Here is a 26,390-nt window from a genome sequence, read left to right on the forward strand (position 1 = left end):
TTAAAACATTTAGAGGTTGTTTAATGCTTGTGATATGAGAACTGATGATGGATCAATAACATTATAGTTACTCCACAATACTAACCTAAATGACAGAGTCAAAAGAAGGAAGCCTGTACGGAATACAAAAATATTCCAAAACATGCATCCTGTTTGCAACGAGGCACTTAAGTAATACTGCAAAGAAATGTGGCAAAGAATTGAACTTTATACAAAGTGTTATGAATACAAAGTGTTATGTTGCTGGCAAATCCAACACATCACTGAGTACCACTTCATAATTTCAAGCACAGTGGTGGAAGCATCATGTTATGGGTATGCTTGTCATCGGCAAGTTCTAGAGTTTTTTGGGATAAAAAGAAACAGAATACAGCTATAAGTGCAGGCAAAATCCTAGAGGAAAATCTTTCAGACAAATTCACCTTTCAGCAAGACAATAACCTAAAACACAAGGCCAAATATACACTTGGAGTTGCTTTCCAAGACGCCATTGAATGTTCCTGAGTGGCCTTGTTTCAGTTCACTTAAATCATCTTTAAAATCTATGGCTGTCTAGCAAGTAACGATCAACTTGACAAAGCTTGATGAGTGAAATGCTCTTAGACTTACCCAAAAAGAATCACAGCTGAAATCGCCACCAACGGTGCTTCTACAAAGTATTAACTTAGGGATGTGAATAATTATGTAAATTAATATTTCTGTATTTACCTTTCAATAAATGTGTAAAAACATGTTTTTAATGTCATTATGGGGTACTGTGTGTAGATGGGTGAGAAAATATTTCTATTGAATCAATTTTGAATTCAGGCTGTAAGACAACAAAATATAGAATAAGTCAAGGAGTATGAATACTTTCTTTGCTTCTGTACCTGTAGTTAGAGTGGATTTCCACTCTCAAAAACGTGTTTGGAAATAAGCACAACATTGTGTACACAGACAACAATGGATAGTAGCGCTGTGCGGGTTGTGGGTGTCTTCGAAAGTGCTTTTGTGCACCTATAGATGTTTATCAATGCAAGAAAAGTGTGCCTTTTAGGTTCTTCATGTTAAAATTGTGTGACTTCTGTTATGAACAACACACGATTTGTAAATACCTTTTTGGTGGTGGAACATCCTGACCCTTGGTTTCAGAGTCGTCGCTTTTGTTGTCTTTCTGTTTCTCTTTCTTGACGCCTGGGCTCTGTGGTGTAGGTGAGGAGGCGTCTCCTCCCCCACGGGAAGGCTGCTGCTGGACCTCCATGTTCTCCACCTTCACCTGTGGGTCCACACTGGAGCCTTTGCTCTCCACCTGGCATGAGGAGAAACAGTTTGAGGATCAGTCTGCTCACCACCTGGCATGAGGAGAAACAGTTTGAGGATCAGTCTGCTCACCACCTGGCATGAGGAGAAACAGTTTGAGGATCAGTCTGCTCACCACCTGGCATGAGGAGAAACAGTTTGAGGATCAGTCTGCTCACCACCTGGCATGAGGAGAAACAGTTTGAGGATCAGTCTGCTCTCCACCTGGCATGAGGAGAAACAGTTTGAGGATCAGTCTGCTCTCCACCTGGCATGAGGAGAAACAGTTTGAGGATCAGTCTGCTCTCCACCTGGCATGAGGAGAAACAGACAGTTTGAGGATCAGTCTGCTCTCCACCTGGCATGAGGGGAAACAGTTTGAGGATCAGTCTGCTCACCACCTGGCATGAGGAGAAACAGACAGTTTGAGGATCAGTCTGCTCACCACCTGGCATGAGGAGAAACAGACAGTTTGAGGATCAGTCTGCTCTCCACCTGGCATGAGGAGAAACAGACAGTTTGAGGATCAGTCTGCTCTCCACCTGGCATGAGGAGAAACAGACAGTTTGAGGATCAGTCTGCTCTCCACCTGGCATGAGGGGAAACAGTTTGAGGATCAGTCTGCTCACCACCTGGCATGACGAGAAACAGTTTGAGGATCAGTCTGCTCTCCACCCGGCCAGAGGTCAACCAAGGTGCTCTTTGAAGAGATGGTCTCTCAGTAACTTGGTTGACCTCCCTAGCGCCCTACACCTAGTAAGAAAAAAACAAAACACCTTACTACTCTACTCATCTTGCTTGTGTGAAAACTGGAACTTATATTTTCTTACTAGCACGGATTTTGCTGATAGCTGCTTTTATGAGGAAGGTTTCACTTGAAATGACTTTGATATGTGCTTGTTATATCAATCTTAACTGAATGTGCTGATTGTAAGTCAAATGTTAAAATGTAAATAGTGTGTTTGAGGGGATGAGTTTCAGCAGGGTGAAGCACAGAATATAATTACTCAAGACTAAAATTAAAGGTGATTTGTAGATCAGGGGTTCTGCGCAGTCTGACTACAATGTAGTTGATCTCAAACACACAGCAAGTCAGGGAAGGTAACAAGCTCCCCCAACACCCTTAGACAAAAGAAACTACATCAGCCATAATAACCTAGTCTAAGCAGTATTTTTGACAAATATAGTTCATTAGCACACATGATGGAAAATGTTGCCATAATACAGGTTTATAATACGGCTATATTAAGTTAGGGTTACCTTATGGAAATAAATACTAGCCCGTATCATAGCAACACAAATATATTTGATTTGATAAAGAAAAACCGCTGCACCACTCAGGAGAACCAGGTTAAGGCACTGCATCGCAGACCTGGGTTCATATTCCGGGCTGTGCCACAACCAGCCATGGCCTGGAGTCCCATAGGACGGCGCACAATTGGCCCAGTGTACAAAACATTAGGAATGCCTTATATTGTGCACCCCCTTTTGCCCAAAGAACAGCCTCAACTTGTGAGGGCATGGACTCTACAAAGTGTTAAAATGTCCAGCTGCGTTGCAGTTCATTTACACAGTCAAAACCGATGCGCCTGGCACCTACTACTATACCCCGTTCAAAGGCACTTCAATATTTTGTCTTGCCCATTCACCCTCTGAACAGCACACATACACACGCCATGTCTCAATTGTCTCAAGGCTTGAAGTGGATTAACAAGTGAAGTCAACAAGGGAGCATAGCTTTCACATGGATTCACCTGGTCAGTCTATGTCATGGAAAGAGCATGTTTTGTACCCTCGGTGTATTTTGTAATGTCAAGCAGCTACATTACCTCTGATTTCTTCTGAGAGCCTAACACCATCTTATTTCCAGCGGTGGTTTGCTTCGAGTCCTGGTTCTGCTGATCATCTGTCCCTTTCTGTTTGTCCTGTCTGGTCTGGTTCTGCTTAGCATTCTGGTTCACGTTCGCATTCTGGTCCAGGTTCGTCTGCTTTGAGTTGGCCACGTCTTTCTTGTTCTTAGTGCTCTTTGCGTCAGCAGCCTTTGGAGCTTTCTGGACAGCGGTCTTTGCGTCAGCAGCCTTTGGAGCTTCTTGGTCAGCGGTCTTTGCGTCAGCAGCCTTTGGAGCTTCCTGGTCAGCGGTCTTTGCGTCAGCAGCCTTTGGAGCTTCCTGGTCAGCGGTCTTTGCGTCAGCAGCCTTTGGAGCTTCCTGGTCAGCGGTCTTTGCGTCAGCAGCCTTCGGAGCTTTCTGGACAGCGGTCTTCGCGTCAGCAGCCTTTGGAGCTTTCTGGTCAGTGGTCTTCGCCGATACCACTGAGGATGACTGAAGAGGAGGGATGGTGGTGGTGGATTTGCCAGCCGAGTCGGTGAGATAGGCAGGAGTGTCATTCGGAGCCGACTTGGAGGTCTGTTTTGTAGGTGACTGAGATAGGTCTTTCTCTTCACTGCTCTGTTGATATTTCCCTGCGGCAGGCTGGCTCTCTGCGCTGGCCTCAGGCTGTGATGAGGCAGTGCTTGGAGGATCTTGATTGTCAGACGTGTTCCCAGATGGACTGACTGTACTGGGTGCTGCTGATGATGCTGATGCACTGGCTGGTTTCTCCACTAAGGCAGACGTGTCATGAAGTGAGTTGGGTGTCTCGTCCATGGCGCTGGCATCGCTGTCGGAGGACTCCGCAACTTCCTGTTTCCTGTTATTCACATGGCTGCCCACAAGGGAGATGTCAGACAGGTCAGAGGTCAGCTGGTCAGAGTCCAATGACCCAGGGCTGCCGTCCTTCTTCTTCCTCTTCCTCTTTTTTCTCTGATTGAGCCAAAGGTTGAAAAAAGAGAACAAATCTTAGTATATCCACTCTTCCCTCAAACAACATGACTTACATTTAGTGTTTTATTAGGATGCCTATTAGTTGTTGCAGGAGCAGCAGCTACTCTTCCTGGGGGCCTACAAGCTAGGTGATCAGTTTCTATAACTGGACAGTATTATTGACACAGTTTAGTGACTGATAAAACAACATCTTCAGATAAAAATGTTTTCAAACACAGTATAATACATTTTAAAAATCTGAAATTAGAACGAGGAAGTTCTCAAAAACATGTTGGTTTTATTATCCACCTTTTTCTTAGGGTTGCTGTTGGGCTCTTCATTGGGCCGCTTCGGAGAAGTGTTAGTTTCCCGGTTATTCAGGGTTGACACATCACTCTCCATTTCTGTCTTCTCATTCACACTCTCCAGTGTGTTGTCTGCATTTGAAAAACAACAAAAAATCATCAGTTGCATTAGCGCTTGTGAATTACATTGTCAACTTGATCAGAATTCCCTCAGTTGTCTGGTGTAGGCGGCCAATGTTCACTCAAAACATGTTCTGCACTAAGCAAATTTCAGGTCTAGTGAGCACAAACTTGAACATTGTGAAAATTCTGTGCAACTTCTGGTGCGCGTTTACTGTGAACACTGAGGCTTTACTGCTTTAAGTTAGTTAACAATTGAGAAAAATGCATCCCATAACATTTTAATATGAAAATAGCTGTTCTATCGTTCAGACTACAGTAGCAACCAATGTGTGGTGTTCAATGTAGGCCTACATTCCATGAGACTGAAAAAAACATGCAGGGCTTGACAATAACCTGTTTATCCACTTGTCCTTCAGACAAGGAGGTGCCTGAAAATGTTGTGGTGTTTGATGCAAGAAACCACTTTACAAAATAAAACTCATTATTATTCCCATACCATTTATTACAGAGAATCAGACAAAATAAGCTACGCTCTGCCTACTTAGCTGATTCAAGACCATTTCAAAATACAACACTGCCCCTTTAAGACATAAAGAAAAAATGATCTTTACCTGACTTGATTTTCAAAGATGGCTAGAAATGCACACATTTTGTGCTCTTGTAGGAAGCAACCACTCCCCATTGTTGACTAGAAATTAGCTATAACTGGGCTAATAACTTATTAACTAGCAAAGAATATGAACAAATGTGTACAGGTGGCTACATGCAGCTCTCGCTTTCATTTCAAAACAAGCGCATCTAATCAAGATAGCTCATGTTGTCCAGTTCTAGGTGAATTGCACAGATCCATAGATGTCATGGCTATTTGCATTTAGGCCTACTACAGCGCTGATTGGTTATGACGCACTGGTCTGTGTAGAGTAAGGGCCTGAGTTCTGCATGTCAATGCAATCGAATCCTTCTCCAATGTGCACTGCCTAAATCTCTCGCACTAACTCTTGCATAGTTAATTTTGTTTCGGTATGTTACATTGAAAGTGTCTAATATAGTGTTGATTTGAGCACAAGTCCCACAGCAGAGTGAAACGTTGATAGTGTTAACTAAAGAGGAAAACTCTAGAAAGTTGAGTAAAGTTCAATCTCGTGCTTCTCTGTGCGCACTGTTATTTCATCTGCATAGCAGTAAGAAGGGAGCTGCGCACAGCTTAGAAGGAACATTGGTGTAGGCTATTGGGGCTCCCGAGTGGCGCAGCGGTCTAAGGCACTGCATCTCATTGATAGAGGCGTCACTACATACAGCCTGGTTCGAATGCAGGCTGTATCACATCCGGCCGTGATTGGGAGTCCCATAGGGCGGCGCACAATTGGCCAAGCTTCGTCCGGGTTTGGCCAGTGTAGGCCGTCATTGTAAATAACAATGTGTAATTTGATTTATTTAACTAAGCAAGTCAGTTAATAACAGGCTGACTACACCGCTTGTTGCAAAATAAATTTAGAAATCTATATTATTAAATTATTGTACCCACACTTCTCGCGCACGCCAACGAGCGTCTGCATTGCCAAGGGCTAAAATAGAAGTCAGTTCTATTTCTGACGCAGATCGCGCTGCAAGTCCTGCCTCTCCCATCTCCTCATTGGTTTATAGAAGCAGGTACCCATGTGCCATCTCCTCATTGGAGGACGAACGAGGTCAGTAGCGGTAATGCACCTAATTTATGAAAGTTGCCAATCGCAATATAAAGTCAAGTGAAGAAAAAGCCTGGCTGGAGGAGGGATGACTAGAAACGATTCGGTTGACCGTTTTATGTGTGGATTAATTGGCGGAGTAAAGGACCTTGTGCATTTCATGTAAAATAACAACCCAATGTTTATATCCCAGGACAAATTAGCTAGCAAGTGCAAGCTAGCTAGCTAAATTGCCATACATGTTTAATGCTTTTCAACCTGTCCCCAAATTAATATAATTGGTTCAGAGTTTGTTTTGATATTTTAACCTGAGTGTCGTGATCGTGTTTGGTGTGGGGGGACAAAATCAATTTATGCACGATGGCAGCCAGTTTGGGTTCCGTGTTAAGAACAAATTCTTATTTACAATGACGGCCTACCCCAGCCAAACCCAAATGATGCTGGGTCAATTGTGCGACGCCCTATGGGACTCCCAATCACGGCCGGATGTGATACAGCCTGGAATCGAACCAGGGACTGTAGTGACACCTCTTGCCCTGAGATGCAGTGCCTTAGACCACTGCGCCACTTGGGAGACCTTAACTGACTTCCCTAGTTAAATAAAAGTTTAAATGTAAAATATATATCACCCTCTTTCTTCATTCACCATTACAGTTGTAAAATAAATCATAATTTGATGGAGGTGTCGTATTATTTGCATACTGCATCCTGATTGGGCATATGTTTAATGAGGGCCTGTGGGAATGTAGGGGTTCATGAGGAAGGCATCTCTCTCTCATGTGGCTTGCAATGTGAAGTTAGCAATAAATGTGCCTTCATAAAGATACACAGTTAGTAGTTATTTTACTCACGTACAGACAAGTTTGATTACATGACAAGAGGGTCAGAGTCAGAATTTGTTTTTTTAATGATGACTGTATACAGGCAATTCCACGATAATTGAGTGACAATGAGACAGATTTTTCAGTTTAAAATGTCAAACAAAAACCAATGATTGCAAAGTAAAACAACCCATACAACTCTAGGCACAATGACTACTTTTAACAATTTCCACAGACATTTTTACAAAAACCCATTTACTTTCTTCAAGTAAAACAGTAAGAACATTTATTTATATAACATAACATTACAGGGCAGTACTGACCTGGCTCCTTGGTGACTGGTTGTGCAGATAGCTGATGGCCACACTGGCTGCAGAATCTAGCCGTTTTCTCAAACGCAACATGGCCACAACCTGTGCACTTCATCTTGAAGTTTCAATGGCGTCTGTATTTCAGAGGGAACACTGTTTGTATCTGTATGACACAGAGCTCGGGACCAAATATCTCACTTTCACTTAAACCTTCTTGAATTTCAATGAAATGTGATAAACAACTAGCCAGCTAAAGGTATAGCCACGTCCCTAAACTAAAGCCAGTCAAATATTCTAGGATCCGTTTTGTGGCAGACAATAATAACTGCCCCAAACCAAATCCATACAGTAAGTTATCTTCAGTCCAAGCTATAGCTACTGTTAACGTTATGGCTCTAGTCCCAAACATATTTTTTCATGTAGCTAAATTAGTTAGCTAGCTAATGCAAGCTGCATGATTGAACTAGACATTGCTTTTCCTTCATTAATATTTGTATCAAAGTAATTATAATATATAACATTGCAACCGAGCTAGCTCCTGTTTACCTTGGGAAAAGCCGAAAGTTGTCAGTACAGTAAGTACAATGTTGGTGTTCCTGAATGCTCAATCGCTGCCCACGCCCACCCTGCGATTGATATATTATCCAATCCCAAACGAATCCTCTGCTACACTCGCGATAGCCACTTCCTCTTTCGTTTCTAGAGAACTACACAACAGCCTAGTGCCTGGATAATTAACTAGCCAACTTTATTACAATTGACGAATGCAAAAGCTCCTCGGAAATGACGATGAAATGCACTGACATTATCAATAGCAAGCTTTCTAGCTAGCCTGGCGCGGCTCTGTTCAGCTACTGCTGAACATGCATACTGACAAAGAGTAGATTGTTACCTGAAACGACTGGTACCCAGATAGCGCCTAACTAGCTAAAAAAAAAGCCCGGCCACAGATTAATATTAACATATAGCTAGCTATCTCCCATATAACGTTAAACGATTACAAATTAATGTCAAACCCCCGTCACCGATATGACAATTTACAGCAGTTTGTTCTGTATTGCTATCTGACATGTAGATAATTATGCCATGACACCAACCCTGCACTGCCTCGATTCAAGCAGTTGCCATTTAACTAGTTTGGTAAATAGCCTACACAGTTGTTAGCTACTACTAGCTACATAGTACACCGTGACCTAGCTAGCCATATTGAGTTGCCCGGCATAGCCGTCCACGCCATCTGACCTAAATGCTAGTCTCTTCGCTCCGGGAACGTGGACAGGTCTCCCGGAGCGAAAAGCCTACCTCAGTGCTAAAGTTAGCTAACGGTAGGTAATTGAAAATAGCTTTGCTACTGTATACATTTACCTGTGTTTATCACACGAGAGTCTGTTGTTTCACCATTCCACGAAATGGGTGAAGTAGAATTACACTTTCGTTTTGTGAGAAATGGGCGTCAACAAGCTAATCCGTGTACACTGTCCAACTATTATATTCAGTGAGTTCCCAATTTATCACATGCATTGCAAGCGAGGACAGCTACATGGTGGGGGTTTTCCGAATGACATGGCATGTTCTTGCCCTTAAACTGTCCAACTGTAAAGGTCATATAATACTTTGCCATTGTTCTTTCCCCAAGTGAATTAATAAAGGTTCATAATCAAGAACTGATAGCAGCTGCTGTATGTTTGGGCCCCCATGCCCATTAAAGCAAACTTTTCTGGTTATGTGGCATCAACTTGCATGCCAAGTTAAATGTGCAATGCTTTAACCACCTTTAAAAATTAGCTTTTTTTGTGCCATTATTGAATCAGAATTTGGCAGGGTTAATTGAACCATTGCAACTGTTTTGACTGAAGCAACACAATTTCCAACTAATGTTCAATGGAGTCAACATGAATGAGATGCAAGGAAATAAGATATCTGACTTCATTGCATCAACATTATAATAACAATGCATTTTTGAGGCACAAGTCCTCGTTTGTAATGGTGAGGGTGAACACTGTGCAGCATCCACTTATGACAGCTGATCTCACAGATCAGGCTTCTAGCCCAGGGATTTCCCCATACACCCAGAGTGGATGGGGGGTACTATGTGTACAGCTACCCCAGACGTTTTCTCTACAATCACTGTGACTCAGCTGTCTCTACACCACCCTAGTAGGCTACTACTACTGCTGTACCTCCAGCCAAGTGGCCAGAGCAGGCTCTAAAGTGAGAACGTTGCACAATGCTGGCATCATATTACAGTAAATCTAGAATACAGCTTGGCTGCTCGTCAACTGAGGGTTGGCAATGATGGGATGGGACGTGAAGGGGAGTTTTTGCAACGAATAGACATTGATTTATTAATACACCTATTACTAGTATGGAAATCTGAAGGGTGACTGAACATTGCATCTTAATTGTGGGCAATTCCATGATAACAGAGTGATGCTGAGACTCAGATTTTTCACTTTAAAATGTTTGTCAAACAGAAACCAATGATTGAAAGGTTAAACAAACCGTACAACTGTATGCACAAGGACTACTTTTAACAATTTCCACTGAATATTTTACAAAAACACATTTACTTTAAGAACAGTGGCGATGCAAAGTTTGGTAACATAATTGCTGTTTGTGCTGTCATTCTAGTAGTGTCATTCGAGTACCAGAATGATGCGGGGATGAGGGTGGGGGATGAGGGAGAACTAACCTAGCTTTGTGTTCCCCTCATAACCACATGATGAGTTATCGAAAGAAGAGGTTGACCAGGTTCTTTGCACTGACATTCAGCTGGACAGCCGGGCCGTGGAGAAGATGGCGTCCAATCTGCTCGTCTTGAATGGAGGCTTGGTGGTCCAGCTAGACGCCATCCTGCAGTGTCACGAGGACACAGGTAAGCAGGGCCAGTATTTATAAAGCATGTCAGAGTGTTAATGCTGGTCTAGGATCAGTTTTATCTTGGATCATAAGGAGTAAGATTATTTCCATTACTCATGTATGCAAGGGAAAACAGGCACAATCAACAGGGCACAACATTCAGAATGTGACAGACGGTAGTGTCTTGTACCCAATTGAAAATATCCTCTGTCCTTGCTTCAGCATGATGTCATGAGTCATAATGTTGAGTCAAGTCCATTCCAAACATTTGCATTTTATATATTTTTTCAGAATGTGAGACTGGCAACTTTATGTGAGTTGGAATAGTAGACTACACAAGGCTCAATTAAATAATGTGTTTGTGCATCAGCAGTACTACTCTTATGTCAGTCACAGATAGTCGATTGGCCCATGTCAGCTAACATTCTTTACATTGCTAAGTTTGTTTAGCGGCCAGCTATGTTTGTTATCATGGTTGAATTATCTACTAGGGGGCCCCCATTGATTTGTTAGTCTCACTCTAAAAAAAACTGCTAACATTTCTCTACACCTGTGTAGAATTGGTGGAATTGCAGGAAATTAGCTGTAAAACAGGCGTGCCGGCCTGGAAGGACTACCAGCTCAACACTCAGATGGGCTTCAGGGTGAAAATCTCTGTCTCACCAGAGGACAGCACTACTGGGATATCAGCCCTCCAGAGGACAACAATAGCCACTGGGCTGTAGGCATCGTCACTTGTACCAGCTCTAAGGACCGTTACAGGATCCTGGGCAGGGGACCGGTGGGGGAAGAAGAAGAGGAGGAGGATGAGGGACAGGGGAAAGATGGGGCAGGAGAAGCGATTGGAAAGGCTTTTGCAGCAGTGTTAGCCAAGAGGACGTAGGTGGACTGTAAGAGGCAGGAGGTAAATTCGAGGCCCTCAGAAGGAAGAGATGGAACAGCAGGAAGTGGGGAATTGTCTCTATGGACGCAAGAAGGAAGAGAGCAAGGTGGTTCAAGAAAAGAGAGAGTTGAAAAAGATAAGAGTCGGTCCAGAAAAGAGAGACAGAGAAAGAAAAGAGGTATCAAAAAGTAGAGGGAGGTAGAACAAGAAAAATGGGACGAGCCAGACATCAGGAGAACACTACTGCAAGGCTGAAGAAAGGGAACTCAGGACACGATGGGAAGATGCAGCCCTACCTCTCTCAGAAGCACCCTGGTAAGATTGGGCTGTATGTGGACTGTGACCACGGTCGCCTCTCCTTCTTCTCTGTGTCCAGAGCCAGGGTCAAGCTCTTCCGCAGGTTCGAGAAGGTGCCGTCCTATCCCCTGCACCCAGCCGTCTCGATCAGGGAGCCCGGAGAGCAGAATGACCTTCAGATGATGAGGTCATGGGTCAAGTGGCAATGCCATGGTGATGCTTCAGCTCAGAAAATGGAGAGTAGTCTTAGAAGTGGAATTATTAGAACGAACATTCCCATTCAAGACTATGTTCTGTGATGGATCTAGATCTATTTCTATGAGGAAATCTGTCATTTAAGAGGGTTTCAGAGGAGAGTTTCTATGTCATCCCCTGTAGGTCACAGAAGGAGTGCACATGGGAAGGTGGTGGATTAGTTTGAATTTGCATAAGCAAATACAACCTAAATAAATTTGATTGATACGCTTCATGTTTTTATACACATTTTTACTTAAGACTGTAAAGTATAATGGTTAAGGATGGCTATAAAGTACATACAATGAAGTTGAAGTACTTTTTTCTGCAGTGGGCTAAATCAGGGTCACAGTGTTTCTTGGTAGTCTTAAACAAATCTACTTTGAAACAGAAGTATATACGTCACACACATGGTTATGGGCTTAAAAAAAGAAGACACCTGCACCATGTCAGATATAGAGTTGAAATGTATTCCATTTTGCATCCCAATATTACACTTTATATACATCACAGAAGACTGAAATATAACCAAACCATCTTTAAATAGAACACCAGATATGTTTATTAATTATGAAATTATTACAAATATTAACATTCTACCAATCAGAGTGCTTTTGGTCGTTTGACTGCAGGAACGGTTTTTAAATGAAGTAAAATGCATTGCCAGATGCATATGACTGGGTGAAATACATTGAAAAAGTAAAACAAAAAGAAACAATGTCTCAATATATTGGAGTCTTTATTCTTATGGAATATTTAAATGAGTGGACTGCAGATATCCAAGGTGGCCATCTGCATTGTCTCAGGTGTACGGCAGATATCATATAATCTCTTCCTCTGTTCACAGCTGTGAGTTCATTCATCATGCAGAGGCTCTGTTCTGACCTCTAGTGGAGTCTAATAGATCCTCAGGGTCCATTGTGTGAGGTTCACCATCTCAACTTGCCTGACGACTCAAAGTAACTGAAATCTTCAGCCGTTCTGTTTGCTACGTACTTCAGTCAGACTGACAGCTTTGAAGTTGTTTGTGGTGACGTCAAAATGAGGTCATCAGCAATTGGATCATCTCTAATCAATCAGAGTATAAAAGCCAATGAAGAATTTTCAAAGCGCCATTGAACGCTTCCACCATTTTAATGTAATCAACTGGGTGGGACTTCCAACATTTATTGGCTGATCCCTCCTGGTGGCCATGTTGGAGTCATGTCCAACCGGGTCATCAGGAGGGATCAGCCAACCTGAAGAAGAAAATTGACTACTTCAAAATGAAGATAGCCTCAATGGTGCTGCACATGCTGTCACAGACGCTATAATGTAACAGATAAAAAGTCCTCTATCTATGCGCTTTACCCACGTGTGATCTGGCTCTGGCCCAAACCATCGGTTTCTGGGACCAATCAGAGAGGTTAGAATGTGTTTGCATTCTAGAAATTGTCAGGAAGGGACTCAGATCCAGACTCAGAAAACACTAACATCCGTAGGAGTGGCATAGCGTTTGGTCAGAGCAAGGAGTTTGGTTAGCCAGGCAACATCTCAACTACTGCCTGAAACCAAAATAAAGTCTTAAGAAAGCTCAAAGAAAGTATGAATGGGTCAATGTACACTGTAAAACACAATTTCAGAAGTAAAAATGAATCTATCTGCCTTATGTTTACGGTAATAGTACTGCATGATCATAATGTTTGTTTATTTTAAAACATCAAGGCAATAAAGGCTACGCTTAGACAGGCAGCCCAATTCTGATCTTTTAACATCAGATCTTTTTCAGAGCTGATCTGATTTGTAAAAAGACCAATTCGTGAGGGGGAAAAAAACAATTTTGGCTGCTTGTCTAAACGCAGACAAAGTGAAAAAGTCTTAGTTGAGATGTGTTACCTGAACGCAGCGCTGTAGATGACTGGGTCATCCTGGGCCTGTTTCCCCCTAGGAGTGGGCCTACAAACAAGAACACAGTCATTATCATGGTTGTGGAATTCTATTGTTGTTATCATTATCATTTCTATTATACAAATCATTGTTGCTAAAGACTGGTTTATACTAGGTCTAAAAACATGGCTGTAGACCAGTAGAATATGAAGAAGTGTTGTTGGCAAAAACAACATGACATTTATACGCAGGACTGTCATTGTCCTTGTTGCAGAGAGGATATAACAGGTTGGTACCTGGATACTACACTGTAGAGGTCCTCCTTGGCTTGTTGCTCCCTGAACATGTGGAAACAGAAACGCACGTATTGTTATTGGTTATCACAAGAAAATCTAAAGAAAATTGTCACGTTAAGTGTATTTTTTAAAAGTAGCTTTCTTACCATATAGAGCTGTAGATGGCCGTAGCTTCCTCGTTCTGCTGTTGTCTTACACGAGGACGTGAACACAAACACAGTGCAGTTGGTTAAGGTAACATCACCTATTGATTTGTGTATTGTTTAATCAGTTATCACTTTACTTACATGTTTGCCCTTTGCTTGGTGTTGGTGTGCACTGTTGTATAGGTGACTTCATCCTGTTGAGATGGTTCCTCTCTCCGCTCTTCTGTCAGGCTACAGTCTGACGTGGGGCTGGTTACATGCACTTCTGTGGTCTAGACACAGTGAGATAGAGACAGAGAAAATACTGCCAATGCATTTGTGAACAGCAGAACTTTCTGCACAATAGTTTTTTTAAACTCTGGGCAAAACAAAGTTAAGCTACAATATTTCCACTTCCTTATGTAAATGATCACACTTTCACATCAATTTCCTCTGTGAATCAGCCAGTACACTTGCTCCAACCCACACACAGACATATACAACTACGATCAATGCTGGTTGCAGGATTTTCTGCTTGCATCTCTCTCACCACGAACGTTGTGGGTGTTTTTGTGGTGAAGACTCTAGGCATGCTGATGACTGTAGCATAAATAGTGACTGCTTGCATGTTCTGTACATGTGATAGCTGTGCCACACTGTGCTGCAAATGCATTGAGTTCATACATTGACCCTGCATGACTATCATCATCACAATTAGTTTGAGGATAAGAATGTAAGAATTATTGTGTGGTTGCAACACAAAAGCACAAATATGACATAAGTGTATAGCTGAAACAAATAGCTGAAACAAATAGATGGTGACAAATAGCTGGTAACAAATAGCTGGTAACAAATAGCTGGTAACAAATAGCTGGTAACAAATAGTTTAAAACATATTGTCACCCGTGTGTTCTCTTCTGTATCTGATTTTGGTGCTGTAGTCTTTTTCCTGCGGACAGAAATAGGCAGCATGATTATGACTAATTTAGAATGCAAAGTAAATCAGCTAAAAATATTTGTTTGAGGAAATAGTGGTTAAAACCTACCTGTGAGCAACAAGATGCCAAGCGACCATAGGCACAATGACAATCATTGGCACTACAGCAAGAACTGCAATAAGTATTGTGAGTGTGACAACTTTCATCCCCTTTGCATGCTCTGCATATGAACACAAAAGCGTTATCATTTAAATTACATTTAAATCACTTAGCAGACGCTCTTATCCAAAGTGACTTACAATCAGTGCATTCATCTTAAGATATCTAGGTGAGACAACCACACATCACAGTCATAGTAAATACATTTTTCTTCAATAAAGATGTTATAAGCAAAGTCAGTGCTATTAGGAAAAGACAAGTGCATTTGTTTTTGCATTTAAGTTGTTCAGATTTCTGATTGCTAGAATTGTTACTCTTTTTATAACTTATGTTGTGGTTACAAAATGTTATTGTACTTACCTTTGACTTTCAGAGATAGAATTCCACTATTCTGTCTTCCATGCTTATTGCTGACGACACAGAAGTATTTCCCACTATTACCAGTGTGAGTAACATTAAACTGTAGCTCAGCCTGAGATACCATTTCCAGACAACTGTCTCCATCTATTTTAAACCAAGTGTAGTTCAATGTTGGGTTAGCATTGCTGCTGCAGGTCAAAGTAACATCACTACTCTCCAATACTTCAGACGACGGCCAGACTGAGACTGAGGTATTCCTAGGGCCATCTGAAAGAGATCAGACCACATCATCTAGTTGTTATCTTACGTCAGTGGCTTTTTAGAAAACAGTGTTACTTGTTGATAAACCTTCCTTTACTCACATTCAACATTGACCCTGATAACCTCAGAAAGTGGGCTATTGTGATGCTTTGGAGAACATGAGTAGTTTCCAGAGTCTTGAAAGGATATGTCACAGAGGTAAAGAGTTGAGGACTCCTCTTGCAGGGGTTTTCCATTCCTGAACCACATAACTGCAGATGAACAGTTGTTCATACAGGTCAGATTCACACAATCCCCTTCTTTTATTGGTTCGTGTTCTTTGGGTGTTGCTATCGAAATGATCAACTCTAAAAGTGAAGGGGAATAAACGGTAAATGTCCTAGTCTATAGACAACGCAATAGTGAGCTAAGCCCATTTCACGCTTGAAGCAAATTAAGGAAAACAGACTTACCAGAAATATTCACTTTTGCACCATCACTTCCCGTCCACTTGCCGCCGTTATTAGTTTCAAATCTGAATGCATATTCTCCACTGTCTCTCTGCTCTACTTGGTGGATTTGCAAAGAACAATTATGAACTTTGTTACCAACATACTCAAATTTGGTGGCGGTATGAGTTCTATTATTACTCTCAGTGATGAAAGGGCCATCAAAAAACTGTTTCCTCCCTTGACTCCACATAACTTTTTCCACTGTAAGGTTCTTGTTAACAAGCATCTCAGGATAGTGAAATGTGCAGAGAATGACAGCAGAAGAGCCTCTTACAGCACAGACATCTTGATATACCACAAGCCAGTTGGTGCACAAAACCCCTAAAACAAAAATAAATGTTTTATTGATTTACACTCACCTACCCTATGTATTTACAGTGCCTTGCTAAATTATTCAAACCCCTTGAATTGCTTAACATTTTATTGTGTTACAAAGTGGGATAAAATGTATTTGTCATTTTTTCTTTGTCAACAATCTACTCAAAATGCTCTAATGTCAAAGTGGAAGAAAAATTATATATATTTTTTAAGATTAATAAAAATGTCACAACTAAAATATACTCGTTGCAAAAGTATTCAGACCCTTTGTTTAGGCAAGCCTACATGAGTTCAAGAGTAAGATTTGGCTTAACAAATCACATAAGTTACATGCAGTGGTGGAAAAAGTACTCAATTGTCATACTTGAGGAAAAGTAAAGATGCCTTAAAAGAAAATTACTCAAGTAAAAGTGAAAGTCACCCAGTAAATTACTACTTGAGTAAAAGTATTTGGTTTTAAATATACTTAAGTATCAAAAGTAAAAGTATAAATCATTTAAAATTCCTTATATTATGCGAACCAGACGGCACCATTTTCTTGTTGTTTTATTTATTGCTGGATAGCCAGGTGAACACTCCAACCCTCAGACATAACTTACAAACCAAGCATTTGTGTTTAGTGAGTCCGCCAGATCAGATGCAGTATGGATGACCAGGGATGTTCTCTCTATAAGTGTGTGAATTGGACCATTTTCCTGTCAAAATGTAACCAGTACTTTTGGGTGTCAGGGACAATATATGGAGTAAAAAGTACATTATTTTCTGTAGGAATGTAGTGAAGTAAAAGTAAAAGTTGGCAAAAATATAAATAGTAAAGTACAGATACCCCAAAATCAACTTAAGTAGTACATTAAAGTATTTTTACTTAAGTGCTTTACTTCACTGGTTACATGGACTCACTCTATGTGAAATAATAGAGATTGACATGATTGAATGACTAACCCTTCCTCTGTACCCCATACATACAACATCTGTAAGATCCCTCAGTCAGGTATTGAATTTCAAGATTCAGATTCAACTACAAAGACCAGGGAACTTTTGGAAAGCCTCATAAAGAAGGACAGTGATTGGTAGATGGGTTACAATAAATCAGATATTGAATATATCTTTAAGCATGGTCAAGTTAATCATTATGCTGTGGATGATGTAATAAACCACCCAGACACAACAAAGAGTCGTCCTTCTGAACTGAGCTGCAAGACAGGAAGGAAACTTTTCAGTGATGTTATCATGAGGCCATTGGTGACAGTTACAGAACTTGAAGAATTAGGAAAATAATAATGGGCTAATATTTCACAATCCAGGTGACTAAAGCTCTGAGAGTAGAAGATACATAGTTGTAATGGCTGTCAAATGTGTTTATAACATGTATTGACTCATGGAGATTAACAGTTATGCAACAACTATATTTTAGTTATTTAATTTATATGAAAAAATAACAAAAATACACTTTGACATTACATGTTATTTAGATTGTTGACAAAGTCAATAAAATAAATGTTAATCCCGCTTTGTAATACAAATCCAAGGGGTATGAATACTTTTTCAAGGCACTGTATTTAAACAGTGAAGCTCTATACTCCAGCATTTGGGTTTGAGATCAAATGTTTTATGTGAGTTGACAGTACAGAATGTCACCTTTTATTTGAAGGTATTTTCATATTTTTTACAATTTAGAAATGAATGCACTTCACGTATCTAGTCCCCCCATTTTAAGGTGTCAAGTATTTGGACAAAAAAAAAAAAGTTATAGTGCAATATTGTGTCATTTTGGAGTGACTTTTTCTTATTTACACTTTTATTGCAAATAAGAATAGAATATGTTTCTGAACAATTCTACATAAATGTGGATGCTGCCATGATTATGGAAAGCCCTGAATGAATTGTGAATAATGATGAGAGAGAAAGTTACAAGTGCACAAATATCATACCCCCAAGACATGCTAACCCTTACACTAACCGGGAAGGTTAGCATTTTTGGGGGGGTATGATATTTATGCGTCTGTAACGGTCTCACTCATCATTATTCACGATTCTTTCAGGACTATCCGTAATCCTGGTAGGATCCACATGAATGTAGACGTGTTTAGAAACATATTCTATTCTTATTTACAATAAAAGTGACTCCAAAATGACACAATACATTGTATACCACTAATTATACATGATACATATAATAAATGACTTCATAGAGTTATATTTTTGATTTCCTTCGTTGTTCTTACCAGGCAAAATGAGTAGAGACAGAGACATTTCCATACAGATGGGTTGTGTCAGCCCAACACTCATATCTGTAGCCAAACGGCAATCTCTCTAAGGTCCTTCACTTGAGTCACAGTTCTTAATACAGCAGTCAAAAAATGCAGAGTGAACCTCAGTCCTCTAGTTTAAAACACAGACGTTTTGTGTCAATTCATTTAGGGGCTTGGAGTTACTCATCAGGAGCTGCGCTGCAAAAAGGCAAACTGTCTTTGCAAGTGTCATCAAAAGACAAACAGTCTGGGTGTATCAGCTAGCTAATGAGCTGAGTGAGAGTCACCCGTTGACATCAGACAGTCGCCGCAACCAAATCAGGTCATTTTACCACAGGCACGACGTGCCACCTACAGTGCCTTCAGGAAGTATTCATACCCCTTGACTTATTCCACATTTTGTTTTGTTACAGCTTGAATTCAAAATCGATTAAATCAACAACAAAAAATGTCACCCTACACACAATACCCTATAATGACAAAGTTAAAACATTTATTTAGAAATTGTTGCTAATTCATTGTAAATCAAATACAGAAATATCTCATTTACATTAGTATTCACACCCCTGAGTCAATACATGTTAGAATCACCTACAGCTGTAAGTCTTTCTGGGTAAGTCTCTAAGAGTTTTGCACACCTGTATTGCACAATATTTGCACATTATTCTTTTTAAAGTTATTCAAGCTCTGTCAAGTTGGTTGTTGATCATTGCTAGACAGCAGTTTTCAAGTCTTGTCATAAATTTTCAAGTCGATTTAAGTCTAAACTGTAACTAGGCCACTCAGGAACATTTCAATGTTGTCTTGGTAAGCAATAACAGTATATCTTTGGCCTTGTGTTTTAGGTTGTTGTCCTGCTGAAAGGTGAATTTGTCTCCCAGTGCCTGTTGGAAAGCAGACTGAACCAGGTTTTCCTCTAGGATTTTGCCTGTGCTTAGCTCTATTCTGGTTCTTTCTATCCTAAAAAATCCATAGTCCTTGCCGATGACCAACATATCCATAACATGATGCAGCCACCACCATGCGTGAATATGAAGAGTGGTACTCAGTGATGTGTTGTATTGGATTTGTCCCAAACATAACATTTTGTATGCAGGACATAAAGTTAATTTCTTTGTCACATTTGTTGCAGTTTTACTTTAGTGCCTTACTGCAAACAGGATGCATGATTTGGAATATTTGTGTTATGTACAGACTTCCTTCTTTTCACTGTGTCATTTAGGTTAGTATTGTGGAGTAAGTACATTGTTGTTGATCCATCCTCAGTTTTCTCCTATCACAGCCATTGAACTCTGTAACTTTTTTAAAGTCACCATTGGCCTCATAGTGAAATCCCTGAACGGTTTCCTTCCTCTCCAGCAACTTAGTTAATTAAGAAGGACACCTGTATCTTTGTAGTGACTGGGTTTATTGATACACCATCCAAAGTGTAATTAATAACTTCACCATGCTCAAAGGGATATTCAATGTCTGCTTCTTTTTTGTGCCCTTCTCTGGGAGGCATTGGAAAACCTTGCTAGTCTTTGTGGTTGAATCTGTTTGAAATTCGCTGCTCAACTAAGGGACCTTACAGATTGGCCTCTGTGGGGTACAGTCATTAAAAAATCTTTTTAAACATTATTACTGCAGAGTGAGTCCATGCAACTTTTTTACTCCTGAATTTATTTAGGCTTGCCATAACAAAGGGGTTGAATACTTATTGAAACAAGACATTTGAGCTTTTCATTTGTAATTCATTTGTAATTAACTTTGATATGATGGGGTAGTGTGTGTAGGCTAGTGACACAATCTCAGTCAATTTAACACAACAACATGTGGAAAAAGTCAAGGGGTGTGAATACTTTCTGAAGGCACTGTAAGTCATTTCCACTTATACTGTATGTATGTTAGGTTGAGGGCGTGACCCAGATTGTACCCTCTGCTCAGGGCCAAAACAGTAGACTGCCAATAACAACCTCTGCTGGGGTCCAGACCAAATAAGGAGAATATTGTTACACTGAAGTGATTATGTGTGATGTTGTACATTGTCCACAAGGTGGCAAACTATTGTGTATGACTCACATTACCAGAAGTAAATTATTCCCAAATCTATGCGTTATTCCACACAGAAGATGTATAGAATAAACCAACTATATGAACATGCGCCATACATTTGTGAAACCAAAAATTAATATTAGCAAAACAGAGAATAGTTTATACTATAATTGAAAAAACTCTAACTGAGAAATCTATATATATATATAAAAAAAGGTTTACCGTAGGCTAGGTAGGCTATATGCTAAACTTCACAATGGGTTTCCAATAAAATAAAACCTAACATATTAATAAATATATAGGAAACCTGAGCAACATTGTAAATTGTAAACCTTGTAAATCATCAGAAAATGAAAGTGGTTAATGTGCTGTGTGCAGAACCTGACGTTACTACTCTTCAGCAGTTGTATGAACTGATACATTCGCTTAATCTAAATGAAACGTCAGATCATGTCTGACACCACACCCCCCGTCAGACTCCACAAGCCTACGTCCCTGGCTCTCCAACGCGTAAAACGGATCAATCCACACACGATTCTATCAAGCGGAATATGAATCACCCACTCTATCGTAGCCTAGTTGACGAAATTTAAATACGATCACGAGGTCACTATATAAGAGAGGACAGTAAGAAAAAAAACATATACCAAGTTCTCATTGAGGTGAAGTTATAGGGAGAAAGTTAAAGGAGCGCGAGAACTTCACACAGTGTTCGACATGGAGAGGTCCGTTAAACTTGCTTTAGTAATTGTAGCTATTTCCATGCTGGTTTCTTGCAACCCAACCGAAGCGTGGTACAAGCAAGTTTCCGGCCCAAGCTACTACTCGGTGGGCAGAGCTTCGGGTTTGCTGTCCGGGATCCGGAGATCACCATATGTTAGGAGGTCCGAGACCGATTCGGTGGCGGACAGCGGAGAGTCTACGGTGAACAGCATCCTCTCGGAACCGAGCAGTCGACTGAATTCGGTCCTTAAATCTATGGTAAGAGGTTATATTTTATGTTCAATTGAGCAATGTGCATTGGAAACAGACACTTCCTGTGGTGCGTAAAAGTGCTTAAAGGTGCGTAAACATTGCACAGGGCACAGAACACAAGAGTAATCAAAAGTAGTCCAATTATGTTTTGTTTTTTTGGTAGACTATATTTCAAACAGTTTTGATACCCTGAAACTGGATCATCATGGAGCTGTCCATTCAGCACCAGCGCACCACCAAGTAGCCTACAGCCTCATTATACAGTCAAGTTTGGACTAGATTAGAAGAAAACTACAATAAATCAAAAGGACATATTAGAATATCAGTTTATAGTCATAAATTGTTATTTTCAAAATCCACATTTTGGGGAAATGAATCTCAAACAGCCACAAGTCTTGAACATCAACGAACTTTCTCATAATTCGCTTAATGTTGCATTATGTTGATTAAAATGTCTTGTTTTTTTCAGCCTATTTGTATCAAAGAGATCACACCGAATCTGCAGAGCTGCGAACTTGTTCAGGATGGTTCAAGGTTATTTCAATGTAAAGCAGACGTGTTCGTATCGCTTGACTCATTGGACTGTGTGGAAGCATGATCAGCACCGCGAACGTGGATGGAACCGAATGTTTCTTATTTTCACAAATATGGCACAAATGTTTTGTGTGAAAGTCTGTTTTAGCATACTGTCATGCGCAGTCTGACTACCCCTTCCCCTAACGGGTAATAGCCAATGTGTCTGTTAAATCATATTATGTAATGCATAGCAATGTACATATGTATTAATTTCTTTGTTTAATGAATAAATACATCTTATATTGCACTCAAATTATTTTGCCCTATAGGTCAAAATTAATCCTGCTTCACACATTTGTACAATTCTCACCCAGACACCTATTTGTATGTAAATGTTAAGACACATTTTATTTTACTCAAATAGGCCATAATGCAAACTACTCAAGCTTGGCAGACATCTGCCGCTATCTTAAAATAATTACCAAAGACAAGTAGGCCTGTACATTATTTTATTGAATTAAAACACCTAATGTCAACACCAACATGATTATTGAAAAAAAGTCAAAATGAGGAATGTCCATCCATATTAACTTAGCTCAGTCCTTTAAATCCATGATGACAATCAAAATTAACTAAGGATATAGCTTTGAATGTCCTGAGCAACTAAATTAAGTTTGTTTTACAGCTCATAGCAGTAAAAATAAATGCACAAAACACAATGACAGTTGTCTGTAGTTATGTAATATTTACTATGTTAAATTATATAAAAACAAATATCCATCAATAAAATCTAGAAAGTGTCTTTAAGGCACTGATGCAGTCAAATGCACCCAGGTCAGGTCTTATAGCAACGGGACCGCCTCCAAGTTCTCCTTGACGATGGTGTCCATGACGACGTGGAAGACCACCCGTACGTTGTGGGTGTCTGTGGCGGTGGTGTAGTGGTGGAAGACAAGCTTGTTGGGGGTCTTGTTGCAGGCCACAAACATGGCAGTGATGTGACGCGAGGCAGCATCCACGTCCCAGTCGGCTCCTGTATAAGGGGATGTAGCAGAGACGTCACGTCAGTTGAGTGACATATACCCAATTGAGTGAAGTATAGAAGTTGAATTTCAAGTTCAATCTCCTACAACTTACTAGCCATAGGACAGTTTGGGCAACTGCCTGATGGGCTGGTCAATCTTCTGCCCATGTTTTAGTACATTTCGTTTTTTGTGTTGTGCTCATTTGGCTAATGAAGGGGGCCTCAAAAACAAAAATTCTGGTGTTACAAATTCCCTGGCAAATATATTTTCTCAGTCCACCCCTGTCCATCTCTATAGGCCTGTAGCTTATTCCATATCATCATCAACTCCATCACACGGTTATAAAGACGGACTCTGGTACAAGAGCGCTGTAAGGAAACATGTTAAAAGTAGCAATCATGCATCAATGGGGTTTGCTGTCCTAAACATGAAAAGCGGTGAGTCTGCTGAGCCTTGCTCCTAGATAGTCCCTTAAATTAAAATCAAAATCACAGTATTAGCTAGATGTGTGCATGTTTCAAAATAATGGACACGTGAAAGGTTTGAAAAGAATCCAGTGTCTGGAGATAAATGTCTCATTTAGGCATGATGAACTGAAACTCAGTGAACAAGTGAAATGATGTTCCGTGACAAGTTCACGCAAAACAACTTGGTTCTTATAGAGTGGAAAAACAGAGAGAGAACAACCCCTGCAGCTCCACTGAAGAACCTCCATTTTAATTACCACACCTCCAGTTCTGAGGGATGAGAGTGAAATATGTAACACTGTTACTGAGCCCTGAGGACCAGAGAGGCTGTGTATAAGTGAGGCCATGATAACCCCCTGGCAAGACATTCTGGCTTCTGAGTGGCTGCGTCTGAAATGGTACCGTATAGACCTCTGGTCAGAAGTAGTGCACCATGTAGAGAATGCACTTTGAGACGCAGCCATTGTCTTGTATCTTGATACTCCCATTGGGAATGCTATGAGTAGGTTTCCCCGCATGCTGCAGGGGAAACTGCAATAGTTCCAGTCTAAAGAATGTGGCAGCGTAAAGCGGAATGTGGATACTGGATGTATGTTCGAGGGGGATTCCCATAGAAAACACAGTTACACAAGAATGCCTGCAAAGAAGGGATTCTCCATATGGAGAAACCAGTCCCAGCTTTAAAATGACATGCAGCTTATAAAGCCTTTCTAAGCACTACATAAATGTATAACGTATGTCATGCTCTATAAAGGATTCATAACTGTATAACGCATGTCATGCTCTATAAAGGATTCATAACTGTATAACGTATGTCATGCTCTATAAAGGGTTCATAAATGTATAACTCATGTCATGCTCTATAAAGGGTTCATAAATGTATAACGCATGTCATGCTCTATAAAGGGTTCATAAATGTATAACGTATGTCATGCTCTATAAAGGGTTCATAAATGTATAACGTATGTCATGCTCTATAAAGGGTTCATAAATGTTTAACGTATGTCATGCTCTATAAAGGGTTCATAAATGTATAACGTATGTCATGCTCTATAAAGGGTTCATAAATGTATAACGCATGTCATGCTCTATAAAGGGTTCATAAATGTGGCATAACTGTGTGACACCCACCAATGTCAAATATGCCATAACCCACTGTTAATTACAAACCTGTGCTTTATAAAAATGGTGGCATAAGCACAGCTTAATAAATAATTCTTCACAAAGCATTTGTAACCTTGTCATGCATTGCAATGTCAGGATAGTGGGTTTGATTCCCGGGACCAGCCATATGTAAAAATGTACACATGCATGACTAAGTCGCTTTGGATAAAAACGTCTCCTAAATGGCAAAATGATTATATTTCACTAAAACACTTCTAGGATGGCCCAACCGCTTTCCCTCTTGGGTGCATAGCCAATATTGACCTCAACATTCCACAAAATGCTGTGCTGCAGGATGACACAGGCTCTAAAGTGCTGTCATGCACAGAAAATGTTAGTAAAGCCTTTTGAAACTATTTCAAATTTGCCTAATAATGATTTTTTTGTCTATCCAAATTCTGCAACTTTTCCTGGTTATCCCCCATTTTTTTTCACACTTTAATACAAAAAACTGAACTGCTTAAAACAATGCTTAAACCGTATCAGGGGGCAACTTTCGAGCTTAAAAATATATATCATAAACCCAGACATAACCAGTGCCTTCGGAAAGTATTCAGACCCCTTGACTTTCCAAATTTGGTAGGTTACAGCTTTATTCAGAAATGTATTTAAGTGTTTTCCCCCTGATTAATACACACACAAACCAAAAACAGGATTTTAGACATGTTTGCTAACCCTCCCACTCTGTCTGCCGACTTCTCTTTTCTCTTGTTTTATTTAATAGGATGTTGGTGGGCAGAGTCGGGGGGGTCGTCAGCGAAATGGGACACACTTGTGCTCGTATTTATCCCTGGGACACACCCACCTTTCCCCCACACATCAAGGACACTCCACACAGACACACTTGTTTTTGGTTGTGGCATTTGGGGGCTTCTGTGTTCATTTGTTTTGGCACCTCAACACCCCTCATCACCATCTCTGCACGCATCCACTTACACACACCATTGTTACTTGAATATAGTTTACTTTATTTAATAAATATATGTTTGTTATTTCTGTCATGACGTTGGCCTGTTGGGGGACGTTTATGACCCCATAAATACCTTTCCCCTCTACCGATGTGACTATTGAAAATCCCTTTGTTAACAGAGTCTAGAAACATCAACAGGTGGGAAACGGAACCCTACTTCGGTAATCTAACCAGTTGAAAATATGCATTGGTACTGAATGAATATGATGTCAGATCAGTTGGCGTCAGACATTATTACTGATAGGATAACAAACTAACTTGGAAAGTCTACACATTCTAGTTATCAGATTCACATGGAATTGTTGTGCAATTTAAATGTTTAAATATGAAATGTAATTTTAGCTTTTAAATGAGAGAATTGGTTTTCATGATTGAACTATGCGCAACTCATTGGCCCCGCCCATGTGAACAGACATCGGTTGTAAACTATGAAACACGGCCCTCTCCCAAACCCATATAAGCCACTTTACGAAAATATAACTTCCTGTTCCATGGACGTGAGGACGTGCGGTCCCCGCGTTAAAGGACAAGGTCACCTGCAGAACTAAGCCAAGCTCAGCTTGAGCTCTGGTTGAA

The 26,390-nt window shown here is 40.4% G+C and overlaps 4 protein-coding genes and 1 long non-coding RNA gene across 6 annotated transcripts in view; 2 read left to right on the forward strand and 3 right to left on the reverse strand.

Moving 5' to 3' along the window:
• The window catches only part of rnf213a (ring finger protein 213a), a 61,719-nt gene extending 52,943 nt beyond the window's left edge, over positions 1–8,776 (reverse strand). The window contains exons 1-5 of one of the 2 annotated variants that reach the window (XM_055898543.1): positions 8,690–8,776; positions 7,337–7,458; positions 4,389–4,516; positions 3,108–4,079; positions 1,095–1,288 (exon numbers count right to left, since the gene is read on the reverse strand). In XM_055898543.1, the coding sequence (XP_055754518.1) occupies positions 1,095–1,288; positions 3,108–4,079; positions 4,389–4,516; positions 7,337–7,439 (1,397 nt within the window). In that variant the 5' untranslated portion in view covers positions 7,440–7,458; positions 8,690–8,776. Of the gene's footprint in view, positions 1–1,094; positions 1,289–3,107; positions 4,080–4,388; positions 4,517–7,336; positions 7,459–7,870; positions 7,960–8,689 lie in introns of those variants that run through there. The other variant, XM_055898544.1, reaches the window with a different exon arrangement.
• On the forward strand, positions 8,013–12,104 carry LOC129833751 (uncharacterized). Its single transcript, XR_008756101.1, has 3 exons — positions 8,013–8,649; positions 10,097–10,199; positions 10,742–12,104. It is a non-coding gene; the product is annotated as an uncharacterized LOC129833751 (long non-coding RNA).
• LOC129833750 (sialoadhesin-like) lies at positions 12,047–18,879 on the reverse strand. Its single transcript, XM_055898545.1, has 11 exons — positions 18,637–18,879; positions 16,055–16,414; positions 15,704–15,949; positions 15,342–15,608; positions 14,931–15,042; positions 14,788–14,833; positions 14,047–14,177; positions 13,906–13,950; positions 13,760–13,801; positions 13,473–13,532; positions 12,047–13,141 (listed from the first exon to the last, which is right to left on the reverse strand). Exons 1-11 carry the CDS (start codon positions 18,698–18,700, stop codon positions 13,135–13,137), a joined length of 1,380 nt encoding a protein of 459 aa, XP_055754520.1. The 5' UTR covers positions 18,701–18,879; the 3' UTR covers positions 12,047–13,134.
• A 2,294-nt stretch (positions 18,880–21,173) lies between these two features.
• On the forward strand, positions 21,174–22,501 carry LOC129833754 (neuropeptide B-like). Its single transcript, XM_055898550.1, has 2 exons — positions 21,174–21,678; positions 22,142–22,501. The coding sequence occupies exons 1-2, from the start codon at positions 21,415–21,417 to the stop codon at positions 22,268–22,270; spliced, it is 393 nt and encodes a 130-aa protein (XP_055754525.1). The 5' UTR covers positions 21,174–21,414; the 3' UTR covers positions 22,271–22,501.
• A 191-nt stretch (positions 22,502–22,692) lies between these two features.
• The window catches only part of LOC129833753 (guanine nucleotide-binding protein G(o) subunit alpha-like), a 34,324-nt gene continuing 30,626 nt past the window's right edge, over positions 22,693–26,390 (reverse strand). The window contains exon 10 of the mRNA XM_055898549.1: positions 22,693–23,221. Coding sequence (XP_055754524.1) covers positions 23,031–23,221 — 191 coding nt within the window. The 3' untranslated portion in view covers positions 22,693–23,030. The remainder of the gene's footprint in view (positions 23,222–26,390) is intronic.

Source organism: Salvelinus fontinalis, chromosome 34 (assembly GCF_029448725.1).
Source record: "Salvelinus fontinalis isolate EN_2023a chromosome 34, ASM2944872v1, whole genome shotgun sequence".
Lineage (NCBI taxonomy): Eukaryota > Metazoa > Chordata > Actinopteri > Salmoniformes > Salmonidae > Salvelinus > Salvelinus fontinalis.